This window comes from Chiloscyllium punctatum, chromosome 49, assembly GCF_047496795.1.
Source record: "Chiloscyllium punctatum isolate Juve2018m chromosome 49, sChiPun1.3, whole genome shotgun sequence".
Classification (NCBI taxonomy): Eukaryota; Metazoa; Chordata; class Chondrichthyes; order Orectolobiformes; family Hemiscylliidae; genus Chiloscyllium; species Chiloscyllium punctatum.
In genome coordinates, this window is record NC_092787.1 from 21,381,460 (window position 1) to 21,399,043 (window position 17,584).

At 44.1% G+C, this 17,584-nt stretch overlaps 1 protein-coding gene across 2 annotated transcripts in view; it reads left to right on the forward strand.

Moving 5' to 3' along the window:
• golga2 (golgin A2) overlaps nt 1-5,122 on the forward strand; it is an 82,390-nt gene extending 77,268 nt beyond the window's left edge. For both annotated transcript variants that reach the window (XM_072565794.1, XM_072565795.1), the window contains one exon: nt 462-5,122. In XM_072565794.1, coding sequence (XP_072421895.1) covers nt 462-715 — 254 coding nt within the window. In that variant the 3' untranslated portion in view covers nt 716-5,122. The remainder of the gene's footprint in view (nt 1-461) is intronic.
• Nucleotides 5,123-17,584: the final 12,462 nt, after the last annotated feature.

The window sequence follows — 17,584 nt, forward strand, 5'->3', positions numbered from 1 at the left end:
AAAAGATGTGATGCCCCCAGTTTGCATGTTCTGAATTGGCTCTAGTTTAGAGGGAGAGAGAAGGCATGTGGCTAACCTGTTCCTTGGTCAGTTACAGTTTTATTTTTCCAGCCACTCGGGGCTGCCCCAAGCTGTTGGCTAGGGATGACTTGGGGTAAAATGCAAAAGCCACACAGTCTTGCCTCAATAGTGAGGGGGGGGAGCGTTGACACAATCTAAACTCATTCACATACACTGTTTTGGTCTATTAGGAGTCTCTGGAATAAAGAACTGTATTTTTTCTCTACAGAATGTAGCACTTTGATTGAGTGGCAAAATGATGGATTTTCTCAAACTGAGAAATGGGTTGTGTCAAACCATTGTTCCTCAAACTGAGTTTGAGCTTCACGCTGAGCCAGAGCACTTCATCCGCGGCCCGAGAAACTCAACAGTGACGTTTTTACGTTCTTCCTCCTCCCCAGATCTTGAAGATATCCCTTTGGTGGATGACGCCGAGTCTGCAAGCTCTTCACCCGATTCCCGCTCTTCCGGCAGAGGTTTTGTCGCAAAAGCAGGCTTACCCTCTGAGGACTACACTACAAAAAAGATCATAGAACTTACCGAAGAAATCCAAAACCCACAGGCTCTACCAAGCTCGACCCTGACCTTTATCAACTGTGTTCCACTCTTCTACAGACTGGCTGAAAATAGGGTAATGAAGATTGAGGTTGTCTAGAGATCTAATCCAGTCAAGCACAGGCAATGCGATATTTCTTTGGGGGATGGGAGAGTGTTGTAAAAAGTTACTTTAGTTACGGCTTTCAGCGGTTAAGTGAGTCGATGTGCAACATTGGTACACCACAAGGGACTCTTGAGACCTCGAGAAGCCGTGGTTGTACCAAGTACCAGTGTTAATCTAGCATGACCTCTAATGATGCCTCATCAAAACGATTACCGTAATTCTAAATAGTTCCTTTAACAGCTGCTTTGAAACAATTTACAAACATAATCATTTATATTATGGATTTTTAAAATCCTACTCTGGTAAATTCATCTCCTTTCCCTTCCCAAAGATATGGGTTATTATTTTCAAATGACAATGATAGGATTGTCCCAATCAGTAACCATTTGACTTGACTGCTTTTGTAGATTACTCACTTGCTTTAAAGCTGTATGGCAACTTAGTACATTTCTGCTCCAAAATGAATTGTGAAAATAATTTATACTTGTAGAAACTCTTCCCACATTTTATATATCATGTGTTTAAAAAAAATGTTTATTTAAGCTGTTTTTAAAAAAAGCCTTTGAGTTTTGAAATGCAATTACAGAACTCTGAAAATACCCTAGTGTTTAAAGGCAGAGTCATGCATATAACGTTCGACCATGTAAACTGAAGGAACTGGCTCAGCCCTGAGGTCCTGTTGACTTTTGTTGTTCTCCTGGGCTTTTAGTGAAGACTCAGACAATCTGGGAAGGTTGTGGGGGCTGTCCAGTACCTGTTGAAACATTACCCCAGCAAGAGTTGATCCCTTCAAGAAAGCTGTCCTGCCATTTCCCCTCACTCTTCTTTTCAGGCGGTGCAGACTCGTAAATGTACCAGAAACCGCAATGCGATGCAAATGGTGTCTTAGATTGCGAGAGAGGTTTTGTAGTCCAAAACGATAGAATTACACAGTGATTTGATAATTACAGTACAGAGGGGCCATTCAGTATGATCAGTTTAAGTAGTCACTCCCTTTAGGTCTATAGCCCTCTTTAAGTTATAGCACCTTGAGTGCATACTTGTGTTTCTTAAAATGCAGTGATGAGTTGTGTTTGTACCACTCTTCAAGCAATTATTTCTGGATTCCTGCAGCCTACACGTGAAAGAATTTCTTCTTGACTTCCCTCTAATCCTGCCACCAATTCATTTAAAAGTTTAATTCCTTGATACCTGCCTATTGTTCTTTTTAAAGCATTGGGAAAAGACAAACTGTCCCTGTTTAGGCACCTCTGTTTTAGACACTTCAATTAAATCTTTCTTTTGTTTGTTCAAAAGAAAGGAAACCCGACCTATGCAATGTTTCCTCAGACCAAAAAAAATCTATAAGCGATTTTGAGAATCTCTTCTGTACCTTTTTTTTTGTAATTTTGAACACACCTGGTAACTTTCTGTTTTATAAGGTGAAGTCCTTCAACCAATGAATCAATATTATTAAATCCGTTCTGTAATCCTTGATGCATCCTCTTTCAGAGCTTCAGATTCTTCCCAAAATATGCCGCCCAGATTCGGACGTAATACTCTCATTGAGATTAAGCTACTTTGTGACTTATACTGCTCTCCTTTGTTAATTTAAACATCTCAAAGTGCCTATTACATTTTTCTCTGGTTATTGTTTCAAAAACCATACCCATCAGTGACACACATCATGTCATTACTAGCTGCGTCCTCGTACCCTTCCTTGGTCAAGAGTGTTAACATTTGCCACTCCACAATCTTCTGTCACTACCTGTATCGGAATTTGGAAAATCAGGCTATTTTATTATCTCCAGCCCCATTCATAAATATGTGCCAGTTTCTCTGGACATGGGAAGATTGTGAAGGAATGTCTTTACCTATAAATGGGCAGAATGTGAAGATGGACCATGGTTACCTTTGTCGTCAGATTAAAGTGTGCTGTGGTTACCTGTACATGGGGGCGGGGGGAAAGTAATGTGAAGGTGTCAAATTTACCTGGACAAGTTGCAAAGGTGTTGAGTTTACCTGTGTATGGTCAGGTTGTGAAGATGTGCCATAGTTAGCTGGTGCATGGTCAGGTTGTGAAGATGTGCCATGGTTACCTTTGCTTGTAACTGGACACATTGTGAAGCTATTGAGCTTACCTGTATATGGTCAGAATGTGAAGGCGTGCTACGCCTGCATGTGGACAGATTGTAAAGGTGTCAGGTTTACCTGTACATGGTCAAAGTGAAAATGTCATGTTTACCTGTACGTGGTCAGAATGTGAAGTTGTCATGGTTACCTGAATGTAGACTGATTGAGAAGGTGTGAAGTTGACCTGTACATTCTCAGAATGTAAAAGTGTGCCTGTTGTCCTACCTACATACAGGTAAACCTCATGGTCTTCCCATCTGCAAGAAAACATGGTGCATCTGTTAATTGTACATGAATTGTGTATCATTGTATATAAGTGGTGCCACTAACTGGATGTTCATGTACCCTGTGGATGTGGACTTTAACTGGCTTGTGAATTAGGTGGTGTATATGTATAATATATAATGATGTAAATAAATTATTTTAAAAAGTAAAGATTGCAAAGATTGGCTCCATCCTTCGGTTCTTTTGACATTCAAATGGCTTTGTTTGTGAGCAGATTCTCCATGTACCATGGTTTCTACACCCTTACCCAGTAAGGATTGTCAGAGCCTCCACTATTGTGTCCCTCAGTGATCTATCTTATATCGGGCAGGTGATTTATTCACTTTCCAGCATGATAAATGTCCTTAATCTTCTCTTTCAGTGTTTATCCCAAGTACTACTTCAGCCGTCTCCTCCTCTGTTTCTGAAGTCTGCTGTGAACCCTTTGTGACAACAAAAGCAAAGCATTCTCTGTTTATGTCTCACACCTCAGCATCCACATTACTTCCTTGGTCTTGAACAAGTACACCTGTTTCCTTAGTTTCCCTCTTTCTCTTCGTGTTACTAACTTTTGGAATTGTCCTTGCTTTTATTTGCCAGCATTTTCTCATTCCCTCTCTTTGCTTTCCTACTGTTCTTGCAGCTCACATTTTGAGCAAGTTTAATGTTTCCTGTATTGCTGGATTGTGGAGATAGTGACAATCCCTTTCACTATTTCCCTTTTCTCCCCCCCCCCCCCCCCCCCCCCCCCCCCCCCATATGCTTCACCTTTTGCAACCTGGGGCACAAGCCTTCTGGACATAAAACGTATCCATTCTAGGCAAGAGCCAGCCTTTCCAATTAATCCTGCATATTTATTTTCATCCCATCCCTTACCCTTTCATCGACTGCTGTTGACATTTTGTCATTATCCTCTTCATCAGTGTTTTAAGGGTGTTTTGCACATTCCAGATCCTGTCATTTCTATATGTGGATGATTTTAATCAATGTTTCAGTAATTTAAATTCCCCATTATTGCCACTTTATAGTTATCACATAAGCCTGCGATTTTCCGTGCAACCGTTCTGTCTAGTGAATTTAGTGTTGCCTACAGATTACCACGTCATGTGATCAAATCCTTTGTTTCCGAGTCCTAACGTATTCTGTCTTTGCCTCCACCCTGGACGTTCTCTCCTTCCAACATTTTCAGAAGTATTTCATTAGGCGTTGAGCTGCTGAGTTACTTGGATTCAACCTGGCAAATTATCTGACAGCTCTGCCTTTCTTTGAAACGTTACGATTTCTGCAGGCTGTTTTGCTGATCCCCAAGTCGTGTGCATTCCCCAGTTTGAAAAATGTGACCATGCGACAGATTTCATTCACTCCCCTGACACGACTGGTTTAATGGTGTTTGAATAAGCTTTCCCTTGGTCGCGATTCCAAATGCTACACTTTGTGAATTTTGCCAGATTTGTTTTGCTTTCCCAATCTTTTAATATTTTCATGTAACACAACAGTCAGAAGAGCTGATGTGGTCTTACTCTACAGATTTTGTGCTACTCCATAGAGGTGGAAGCAAGTCCCCTTTCACCTTACTGGGGTTCATAGGCTTTCTTTCACCTCAATGAGTGGGACGATGCATACCGGGGAAACATTAGTGTTTTGTGTGATTGTGTTCTGGAATGCAGTTCTGTTCTGAGTTGCCATACTGTGTAAATAGAAAAAAAAAGAAATAAAGACAAAAAACTATGTATAGCCTTGCAATGCAAGGTGCAAGCAATTCTGTATATGGCATACTTGTGGAAGAGTTTGTAAATTCATCACAGGGAAGAGATTGGCAGCATTTTGAGCTGTTCCTCATGGTGTATATCATAACTTTAATTCAAAGGAAGCGGGGGCAATGATTTTAGTATATTGCAGTATTTATTTGGGGGTGAAGAATCCATTTTATTAAACAATGTGAAACACAGAAAAAATAAGTCTATTATAATACTGATGTGATCCTGGTAGCCTTTCTTGTTAAATAAACTGATTTAATAAATTGAACTCATCTTAGTCTTGTCCTAATTTTGTACTTCGGTTCGAACCTTGGAAAGTGTTAGAAATTAACTGCCGCTTGTCTTTTGCAATGTTGGTGTTCTTGCCTGAAAAGTAACCCCTTGGCACAGATGGAGTAGACTATTCAGCATTGGGCAATGAGAAAGGAGTCCAACTGAAAAGATGAACTTGGTAAAAGTTTAGTAAGAGTTGATTTGAAAGCAATGATTAACTAGACTGCTTGGTTCAGAAAAAGCTGTGGGAGAAAATGGTTCCTTTTATAAAGAGCACCTTCCAGTTGATGGAAAGGGTTAAACTGATTAAGATTTGATTACATCCTGATATTGTTCCTTCATCGCTATGAGGTGAGGATCCTGGGACTCCCTCTCTAACAGCAGTATGGATGTTCCTGCACCCCAGGAATGCACTGGATCAAGGCAACTCCACTACCACCACCTCCCCAGGGCAGTTAGGGACGGGCAATAAATATTGGCCTCCCTAGTGGTGCCCACATCCCATGGAAGATATCTTTAAAAATATATGCATACCACAGAATGATACCAGTAGTTATGGAAAAAAAGTAACATCTTTTATTTCAAACGGTGTCCATTGAACTTGGTGCTTTCAGTATAAATTTTGCGATTCTGCAAAAGACAACAAAAACCAGTTGGATGCGTTATGGTTTTCAACTGGTTTCTGAACAGGGGAGGTTTAGTGTGATCCTTGTTTAACCAGCATTGGAAAAAGTGTGCCAGCATCTCCAAGTTCCTCCACGTTATATATCATATCACCGTGGGTATATATCATTCACTACTGGATTGCAATCCTGGAGTAACCTATTGCTGGCCCTCCACAGTATAGACTGGTAATATTCATGAAACTACCCACCACCATTGTGGATGGGCACTAAACATGGCCTTGCCTAGTAAGCCAGCACCTTTTAAAAATGTCTTTTTTCAAAGAATTATTGCCCTGTTTGAAGCATTGTGTGCAGTTGATATGAATTGATAGCTGTATTCTTTCATTGTTTAGATATTGCACTCTAGTCACAATAGACTACAATGATTGGTGTAGTAATCCAGAAACACTGGCTAATGTTCAGGGTGCATGGGTTCAAATCCCATCGTGGCAGATAGTGGAACATGAATTCAATTGAATTAAGGGAGTTGGGCAGTCATGGTCAGGTTGTACAGGACATTGGTGAGGAGCACTGTGTGCTAAACTGTTATAGGAAGGATATTAAACTAGAGAGGGTGCAGAAAAGATTTACCAGGATGTTGCTGGGAAGGGAGGATTTGGGATATGAAAATAGGCTGGTACTTTTTCCACTGGATTGTAGGAGGTTGGGTCATCATAGAGGTTTATAAAATCTTGAGGTGAATGGCAGGTCTTTTCCCCTAGGGTGGGGAAGTTCAAAACAAGGGGCAACATTTTTAAAATCTCTCTCCTTAAAAAGGACTGGAGGGGCAACTTTTTGGTGGTTCGTGTGTGGGATGAACTGCCAGAGAAAGTGGTGGGTGCAGGTTCAGTTACAAGGTTTAAAGGGCATCAAGGTAAGTTCCTGAATAGGGCAAGGTTTAAAGGGATAGGGGCCAAGCGTAGACAGGCAGGACTAGTTTAGTTTGGAAATGTGGTCGGCATGGACCGGTTGGGACTGAAGGACCTGTTTCTGTGATGTATGACTCGATAACCATGTTGTAAAATTTCAAGGTGGTTCATAATGGCCTTGAGGCAATGAACTCTGGCCTACATGTGACTCCAGACCCACAGCAATGTGGTTGACTCTTAACTGGCCTCTGAGCTATTAGGGATGGGCAATAAATGTTGGCAGCCAACATCCAATGAAGAAATAAGATGTACACAGTGAAAAGCTAATGTGAATTTCTTTCTGATGAGACTGCATTTTGTCAATGATCAAGAAACAACTGAATTGTATTTATCAAAGGGAACTTGTTACTTGTGTGTGTCAATGGAGTTGAAATTTGTTTTTACAATTTAACGTAGTCTGGATGATAACTTTTTGATTCTAAATTCTCATGTCCGAAAGTTATATTTTGGGTCACAATTTAATGTTCTCTGTTTCATTTCAAATGTTGCTGAAATCTACCGTGGAGAAATTGCGGAGCTGGACAAAGATGAATTTAAAATCATTGGAAGAGGCTCTGGTCTGGGGTGGAGTTGTAGTCAACTGGATCAGATTTGATTTCAAGGGTCTCAGAAATTCGGTGTAAACCAGTTCTATTGGGAAATTTTGGGGATGAGGAAGGCAAGGGAAATAATCTTTAAATTTGAAAAGAATTGCTTCAGTCATACAACAAAGACTACCAAAAGAATTAAAATGTGACCATGTGTCTTCAATTCTGCAGATCAATCTGAATAATGTGTTGGAAAAACACTGCTGTTCTGGTGTCATTTACATATCTCCAAGTGAACAAATTATGCTAAATATATTTTTTATTATTCCTAAACTTCCTAAGTCTTTGGCAACAAAGAATTTGCATGAAGTTCAGATATCTATAGCCCTTACTTTGCTGTCTCAGCAAGTACTTAAGAAGATAAGTGGAATTTTGGCCTTTATTGCTTGGAGGTTGGAGTTTAAGAATAGAGCAGTCATGATTAGATTAGATTAGATTCCCTACAGTGTGGAAACAGGCCCTTCGGCCCAACCAGTCCACACTGACCCTCTGAAGAGTAACCCACCCAGACCCATTTCCCTCTGACTAATGCACCTAATGCTATAGGCAATTTAGCAAGGCCAATTCACCTGACCTGCACATCTTTGGACTGTGGGAGGAAACCAGAGCTCCCGGAGGAAACCCACACAGACACTGAGAGAATGTGCAAACTCCACACAAGCAGTCACCACAACAGTACAGAATATTATGGAGGCTATCCATGGAGAGCTGTGTGCAGATTTGGTCTCTAAGAAAAGAGATGGGGCTGGCATTGGAGGCAGTTCAAAAGAGGATAGATTACCTGTTTGTGTCCCGAACGCTCTCGGTCAGATCCACCGACGTCAAGCCGGTGTTCTTCTCTGACCACTGCCTCCTGCTGGCCGACTGTCACCTACAGGACGAACAGCGGGCGGGCAAGGGAACGTGGAAACTGAACACTAAGCTGTTGACCCCGGGAAACATCGAAGAGCTCAAGAGGGATTACGCAGGTTGGAGAACCGTGAAGCCCCTCTTTGAGTCTCCAGCGGACTGGTGGGAAACGGTAAAAGGGAACATCAAGAGGTTCTTTATCCTCAAAGGTGTCCAGGAGGCGAGAGAGAGGCGGGGAAAACTGTCCCAGCTCCAGGAAAGTATGCAGAACCTGCTCCTGCTGCAGACGATGGGGGTGGATGTCACAGAGGACCTCAAGGAGGTGAAGGGCCAGCAAGCCTCGCTCTTTGCCTCGGAGGCCTCCAGGATAATCTTCCGGTCCAGGGTCCGCTCGGTGGAGCAGGACGAGACGTGCTCACGTTTCTTCTTCCAGAAGGTGCACAAAGAGAGCTCCGTGCTCAGCAGCCTGAAGAAAGAAGATGGCTCGGTAACGTCATCTCAGGCTGACGTCATGAGGATCAGCAAATCCTTCTACGCCAGCCTGTATGACTCGAAGCCGACCGACAGCGCGGCCTCCCAGTCGTTCCTGTCCTCTATCACGGAGGTCCTAGATGACGGAACACGAGAGAGGCTGGACCAGCCGCTATCTCTGGATGAACTGACCAAGGCCCTCGAGTCCTTCGAAAAGAATAAAACTCCCGGAAGCGACGGCTTACCGGTCGAGGTTTATTCCGCTCTTTGGGACTTGATCGGCCAGGACCTGCTGGAGGTGTATGTCAGTATGCTCCGGGCAGGTACCATGAGTGAATCCATGAGGAAAGGCATCATCACCCTCGTCTACAAGCGGAAGGGGGAGAGGGAGGAAATTAGAAATTGGAGACCGATCTCACTGTTAAATGCAGATTACAAAATCCTGTCAAAGGTCATCGCCAACCGGGTCAGGTCTGCTCTGGGATCGGTGATCCACCCGGACCAAACCTGTGCTGTACCGGGCAGGAAGATCTCTGAGAGTCTCGCACTCCTCAGGGATACGATCGCCTACGTGCAGGACAGGGGGGTGGACACCTGCCTCATCAGCCTGGACCAGGAGAAAGCCTTTGACAGGATATCGCATACATATATGAGGGATGTCCTCTCCAAAATGGGCTTTGGGGAGGGAATCGGAAATTGGATCAGACTGCTCTACACCAACATTGTCAGTGCAGTCTCAATCAATGGGTGGGAATCAGATAGCTTCCCTGTAAGATCTGGAGTCAGGCAGGGATGCCCCCTCTCACCCGCCTTGTTTGTGTGTTGCATAGAGCCTTTTGCCGAATCCATCAGGAAGGATGCGAGCCTGAGGGGGGTGACTATTCCTGGCAGCGGGGGCCTGCAGGTTAAGGCCTCCCTGTACATGGATGACGTCGCTGTTTTCTGCTCGGATCCGCTGTCCGTGCACAGACTCGTGTGCATCTGCGACCAGTTCGAACGGGCCTCGGGGGCCAAGGTAAACCGAGGCAAGAGCGAGGCCATGCTCTTCGGGAACTGGGCCGACCAATCCTCTATCCCCTTCACCGTCAGGACTGACCACCTGAAGGTGCTGGGTATTTGGTTCGGGGGGGCTGGGGCGTGCGCCAAGACCTGGGAGGAGCGGATCAGGAAGATGAGACAGAAACTAGGCAGATGGGGGCAACGGTCGCTCTCCATCGCGGGAAAAAACCTGGTCATCAGGTGTGAGGTACTCTCAGTATTGCTATATGTGGCACAGGTCTGGCCTATCCCCAGGACCTGTGCCGCCGCAGTCACCCGGGCCATCTTCCAATTCATTTGGAGATCAAAGATGGACCGGGTCCGAAGAGACTCTATGTACAAAGACCGGTGCAATGGGGGAAAAAGCACGCCCAATGCCACCCTCACCCTGATGGCCACCTTTGTGTGTGGCTGCATCAAGCTGTGCGTGGATCCCCGGTACGCAAACACCAAGTGTCACTACGTACTGAGGTTCTACCTGTCCCCGGTGTTGCGAAGGATGGGCCTGGCCTCGCTGCCGCGGAACGCTCCGAGTAGTTGGACCGTTCCGTATCACCTGTCCTTCGTGGAGAAATTTATGAGGAAAAACACCTTTGACCACAAGTCCATCAGGAAGTGGTCAGCACGTAGCGTCCTTGAGACCCTTCGGGAAAAGGAGAGGGCGGATCCTGTCGAGCGGTTCCCTGAGCAGACTGTCAAAGCCATTTGGCAGAATGCCTCATCGCCAGAACTTTCCAACAAGCACCAAGACGTGGCTTGGCTGGTGGTGAGAAGGGCTCTGCCTGTGAGATCCTTTATGCACGCCCGGACTCTCTGCCGCACCGCACGCTGCCCTCGAAGTGGCTGCGGGGGGGACGAGACTGTCACACACCTCCTTCTGGAATGTGCCTATGCAGAGGAAGTCTGGAGAGGAATGCAGTGGTGCTTGTCGAGGTTCGTCCCGAGCAGCGCCGTGACGCGGGACTCCGTGCTCTACGGCCTGTTCCCCGGGACTCACACCGAGACGAACATTAACTGCGCCTGGAGGATCATCAACTCGGTGAAGGACGCTCTCTGGGCGGTCCGAAACCTGTTGATCTTCCAGCTGAAGGAGTTGACCCCGACCGAGTGTTGCAGACTGGCACATTCCAAGGTCCAAGACTACGTGTTGAGGGACGCGCTGAAACTTGGGGCAGCTGCCGCCAAGGCGCGGTGGGGAAAGACCACTGTGTAAGATCGGCCTGCCGAAAGAAGAACAGGGGGCCCATACAGACGTTTTTTTGGGCTCTGCTGATGCCTCAGCCAAATATATGTATATATACAAGATTGAAAAATGCACAGGATTGTAAAGGACAAGAATAAAGTCGAATCTGTGTTTGTAAATATGGACATATGTATGGCATGATCCAATGTACAGACCATCAAATCATTTATGAATAAAGTATATTTTTGAAATAAAAAAAAAAAGTTCAAAAGAGGTGTACCAGGCTAATTCCAATGGTGAAGGGATTGACTTGTTAAGAACAGCTAAATGTGTCGAGCCTTTGTTCACAGTTTAGAAGAATGAGGGATGATCTTATTGAAGTATGCAAGATCTGAGGGGACTTGTCAGGGTAATGTTGAGAAGGTGCTTCTAGTGGAGGACTCTTGAACCAGGGTATTTGATTACAGACTAAGAGGAACAGTATCTAAATGTAAAGGCATTTCTTCTGAGATGGTGATCGCCTGGAATGCTTTATCCCAAAGACTTGTGGAGGCTGGATTGCTGGAAGTATTGAAACAGGAAGTAGGTAGATTTTCTTTAAAATGTCAACTAAAAGCAAGCAATGATGAGCTGATATGAAATAGGAGTCGAAGTTTGGGGAAAATCAGCCATGGTCTTTTTGAATGATGCATGTTTGAGAGGCCAAATAGCCTACCCTGCTATCCCATATGTCTACAGACCTGTGATTTTGACGGTTTGTGCTTTCCATCACTATTGTACATTGCCTCGCTTGTATAAAGGCAGCGTGACAGCTCAGTTGTGATTAGCACTTGCCTCACAGTGCCAGGGACCTGGGTTTGATTCCAGCCTCTGGTGACTGTCTGTGTGGAGTTTGCACGTTCTCCCCAAGTCAGAGTGAGTTTCCTCCAGGTGCTCCGGTTTCCTCACACAGCCCAAAGAAGTGCAGGTTCGGTGGATTGGCCGTGTTAAATTGCTGTCCAGGGATGTGTAGGCTTGGTGGGTTAGCCATGGGAAATGCAGGTTTACAGATATAGGGGTTGGATCTGGGTGGGATGGCCTCTGAATATGCCTGGGCTATCTGGATTCTGTACGTTTGTGTTTCAGCATCACTAGCTCTTTAGTCTGAGTGTTGACTCAATCTTGAGGATGTGTTTGAGGCATTTCCCAGGGCATTACTGCTGCACTCATCATCTGGATGAGAGCTATGTAACAGGGTCAGAGTTGCTACATGCTGTCTTGTCTGATTTTGGTTCTGGTTCTTTATATCCATCTTCTGGTTGGCATGGACGAGTTGCACTGAAGGGTCTATTTCTTTGCTGTACATCTTTATGAGCCATGGACTCCAGAAGTGAGGGTTCTACCAAGTGAGCTAACCTGACAAATTGCCCTAGCTAAGCCATCTAGATATATCTATGAACTAAGGAAGAACATTGGCAGATTGAGGAAGAAAGACTCTTCGGCTGGCTGTAGCAAGGCACGTTCAATTCCATGTCAATGATTCTCCATTTAGAAAAGTCATCGCCGACACACCACTTCAGTTATTTAAAAATAATCACGTATAATTAACAGTGAAAAGATACATAATTACAAAAATCTGACTAATCAAAGATGTGTTAAAATATTTGCACATTTAAAATAATTAAGGAATAAAGCCATTTTAAAAAGTCACATCAGTTGAACGAACATTCCTTACAATTTCCGAAGATCCCTAGAACTGAAGATCCCTTCTCTAAATCTTTCCAGCACCTGATAATTCCCTTTCACTGAATTCACCATGACTTTGCTCCCAACAAAATCAATTAATGGGTTCCACAACGTAGTGATGAGCAAATTAAAAGTGAGTGTGAAATGGATAGAATAAAAAAACTGTAGTGCGATCCTGACATATTTCAATAGGATACCTGTGTCTATTTTATAAACTGTTAGTTTGGCAATCTTATTATTCCATAACACATTTCTGTACTTAACTCATTAAATGAAAGTATACCATTCATTCAGTAACAGCAGCTTTGAAAATGTAATCCATCATCCACTGCTTCTATTCCCATCCCATCGAGTTGCAAGAAATAAGGAATGGGAGGATCAGACAGGTGATGAGAAGGCAGTGTGTCCACAAGTGGGTCTGAAAGAGAAATCTTGAGGAGGCTCCAATCTGTTGATGTCGCGCACAGCTGCTGGATATAGAATGACAGTTCTACGCTTGCCTTTGGAAGGGGCAGATGTATTCTGTGCAGCTCCCAAGAGTCCTGGTGATTATGCCTGACTTACAGTGATGTGGTGATGCCAGCTTTGGAATGGGGTGGACAAATTCAGAAGTCTCACAACACCGGGTTATAGTCTAACACATTTTTGAAATCGCAAGCTTTCGGAGCGCTGCTCCTTATCAGGTGAAGTTGCCTGACGAAGGAGCAGTATTCCAAAAGTTTGTGATTTTAGACAAACCTGTTGGATTATAACCTGGTGTAATGTGACTTATAATGCAAGTTGCATTTATTGCTAATCATGCAATACAGCACCTTGTTAACCAAGAACAGTGACAATTAGTAAAAACTGTACAGTGGTAAATCCGGTACCATGGATCATTAGACCGGCTGTAGTATATTTAGAGGGAGTGCATGATCTCCAACTGTGCTTACTCTGTGACCCACGTTGACTGAGGAAGTGGATACCATGAGGAGAGCCAGTAATAGCAATCAGGTAATACACATGGGGGAGAATAGATAGGAGGAAAAGGTGAAGAAATAAACTTGAAGAATGGTGGTCTTACGGAGACATAGATAGAAAGTGGAAGATGTGGAAAGGGTAAATTAATCCCATCACAATGTAAATTGCATGGTGACCCAGTGATTAGCACTACTGCCTCTCAGCACTAGAAACCCTGGTTTGATTCCAGCCTCTGGCAACTGTCTGTGTGGAGTTTGCACATTCTCCCCTTGTCTGCGTGGGTTTCCTCCGGGTGCTCCGGTTTCCTCCCATAGTCCAAAGATGTGCAGGTCAGGTGACCTGACTATGCTAAATTACCCATAGTATCTAGCGATGTGCTGACTAGGTGAGTTAGTATTGGAAAGGCAGGGTTACAGGAATAGAGTAGGGGGATGGGTCTGGGTGGGATGCTCCTCAGAGGGTTGGTATGGACTTGATGGGGCTGAATGGCCTGCTTCCACACGAGGGATTCTATTCTTCAAATGAAGATGTGAAATATGAGAACGCACAAACTATGTCCATCCAAAACAAACCATCTGCATGTTATTCACCATTTGTCATATTGAAATCCTGCTTCCTTTCAATTTTAGCCTCAGAATTACACACATTAATCTTAATTCCACAATCCTTAAAGGAGAGCATATGATTGGCAAGGTGGAGAAAACAATTTAAGACGAGCTGATAAGCTCTGTGATGAAATGATGTGCCTATTGTAAACCTGGATGTGAGTAACACTTCCAGAAGAGATTGCGAGCAGTGAAATGTACTCCTTCCACTCATGCATTTACTTAACAAGATGTGTTGAAAGTTCTTGCAGAAAGTAGCACATTTGAGGTCAAGAACTGATTTGACCTGGTCCTATGGGATTGTATCATTTTTTCCTGAGCACATCTAACATTGTTACTGAGGCAACACATGACAACCACTATGCTTTACATTCGGTAATATTCTTTTTCCTAGGACTGTGTGTATGGATGAGTTTCATGATTGTGTTTGTGCCACTACACTTTCACATTGTCTTCGATACAACTTTCTATTCTTCTTCAACTTTGCCACCTAGAATCCCTACATTTGGCCTATAGAATCCATGCTGTCGCCCCCTCACTGGAAGAGCATCCCCCCCTAGCCTTTATCTGTAATCTTGCATTTCCCCTGGCTAATCATGTAATCTACGCAGTTCAGCACGGCCAATCCACATGATCTGCAAATCTTTGGACTGTGGGAGGAAACCAGAGCCCTGGAGGAAACACGCAGTCACGGGGAGAATGTGCAAACTCCACACAGACAGTCGCCCAAGCGTGAAATTGAACCTGGCTCCCTGGTGCTGTGAGACAGCAGTGCTAACCACTTAGATACCTGTAGCTGATAGATAATTGAAAGTCCATGCCATGAATCTTCAGGAGGACCAATGCTATGAATTAACTTTCACCTAACGTCCAGAGCTAATGATTTTGACTTTGTTTTTGCTCAATTGGAGAGAATTGTCAGCACTACATTTTACAAACGTCTCCACCAGCTGGTTCAAATATTTTCTGGGCAAAAGTGAGCACTGCAGATGCTGGCGATCAGAGTTGAGAGGGTGGTGCTGGAAAAACACAGCAGATCAGGCAGCATCCAAGAAGCAGGGAAATCGACTTTTCAGGCAAAAATTCCTGATGAAGGGCTTTTGCTTGAAATGTCAATTTTCCTGCTCCTCAGATGCTGCCTGATCTACTGTGCTTTTCCAGCACCACACTGTCGACTCAAATATTTTCAGAGATGTTATGACCCAACTCTGGAGTAGGTGGGGATTTGAACCCCAGGCCTCTTGGCCCAGAGGTAGGGACATTGACTTCAACTGGACTCAGCTGCTAGCAGTTGAAGTCAAACTGAATGGTAAGCACTATCCACTGAGTAGTTCAGCCAGGACAAGCCTTCCATGGCACTTCATTCTATTCCTTCATCCAGAAAATTCTCTTGCTTTCCAACAGCCAGTGGGATTGTGGGTGGTTAGAAGGTTCTGACATATTTGTGGAAATACTCACCTCTGTCTCTGTCTCTCTCTCATTGCCCTGAGCCCCAGCTGCTGCTGTTCTGGTGGTTTCACCAACTCAAATAACAGCTCAATTTGATTTGCTTTATTATTGTTGCATGTACCGAGGTACAGTGAAAAGTTTTGTTTTGCATGTACTACAGGCAGATCATACTGTGCAAAGGGCATTAGGGTAATAGACCAGAGCAAGGAATACAATGTTACAGCTGCAGACAAGGCGCATAAAGAGCGAGATCAACATTAAATTTAACATTTGAGAGGTCCATTCAGCAGTTTGATAAGAGAGGGGAAGAAACTGTTCTTGAATCTGTTGGTATGTGTAAAAAAAAGGTTTATATCTTCGGTTGATGGGAGCCTATGAAAGAAAGTATAACTGGGGTGGGAGGGGTCTTTGATTATGTTGGTTGCTTTCCTGAGGCAGTGGGAAGGGTAAATGGATGGGAAGCTGGTGTGACAGACTGCGCTGTGTTCACAGCTCTTTGTAGTTCCTTGCAATCTTGGGACGAGCACTTGCCAAATCGTGCTGTGATGTACCCAGATAGATTTAGAAATATTATCGATCACCAAAATGTCTTTTCACATCGATGTGAAAACACGAGGTTGCTATTAATTTACAGAGATAGTAAATGTGATAACGTCACACAGTAAATGGCTTTACTATTTTCACCAGGACCTGAAGTGCTTACCTCCCTTATAAATGTAATTATTCGCACAACATGAATTTATTCTAAATTTGCTGGGGGAATTCAAGCTCCTGTCAGCGTTTTAATGTTCTCTTTTACTGATTGGGTTAGATTCTAAACAAATTAAAAAGCCGTTCACTGAAAACGAGAGATCAGACATCTGAAGATGCATTTTCATTCATGGAAAGGATTGATGCTTGCACACAGGGTTTCCTACACAGAACTATCCTGTCTGTCCAGACACCAGCAGCAATTTAATCAGTAAACTGCACTGGGACTGGCTCGTTATTATTCAGCAACACAAAGCTCATGGACTCAGCTTCTAATCTGTGCTGGTAGAGACACAATTGTGCAGGAGAGTGGGTCTACTGACCGTCTGGGGGCTGATAGCCAGGAGGTGCTGTGATTTAGCGAAGGCGATTCTCCCAATTTATTCTCTCTCCCCACCCCCAGAGGACCAGTTATAACCTCCACCCTGCCCCATCCAGTTACACTCATCAAAGATTAGAAGCTGAATAATAACGAGCCAGTCCCAGTGCAGCCATCCCTCAGTTGACTGATTAAATGCTGCTGGTGTCTGGACAGACAGGATAGTTCAGTGTAGGAAAGCCCGTGTGCAAGCATCAATCAATCTCTTCAACTCCTCTCCGTGAAATGAAGATGCATCATTCGATGGCTGTCGGACATGAATAGTTTGCGCTTAGCTCAAGGATATTTACAGGTTTGAATTAATGGAGGGACAGATTCCAATGCAGCACCAATTATAATCGACCAAGTAATTCTAATTTCAACATTGAGACTGTGACCAGCTGGTCACCTCAACAGAGACATCAAAGCCTGGCTTTTGCTGCTCGTTGGATGCTGCCTGAACTGCTGTGCTCTTCCAGCACCACTAATCCAGTATTTGATTTTCAGCATCTGCAGTCATTGTTTTTACCTTTTTTGTGTGTGGTGTTGGTTACCGAGCGTGTGCGGCCTCGCGATGCCGAGAACTTGAGTTTATATCTTCATGACTTCTCAGAGCATCACACCATATTTTGTCGTCAATTAGTTAGGTTTGAAATGGAGCCGCGTTGAGTTCTGAACGAAGCCGGTTGCCACACAGCACCATCTTCTGACAATGGGAAGCTCAGCCAGTTCCCTTGTCTTTGCTGTAAGGAAGAAAAAGACGTGCGCTTCTGGTAGCACTGTTCCCATCCTCAGGGCATCACGAACCTCTTTACGACCAATGAAGTCTGTGAGAAACGAAGCTCGCTCTTCAATAATTTCAGTCTGAGTCAAATTCTGAAGCAGTCT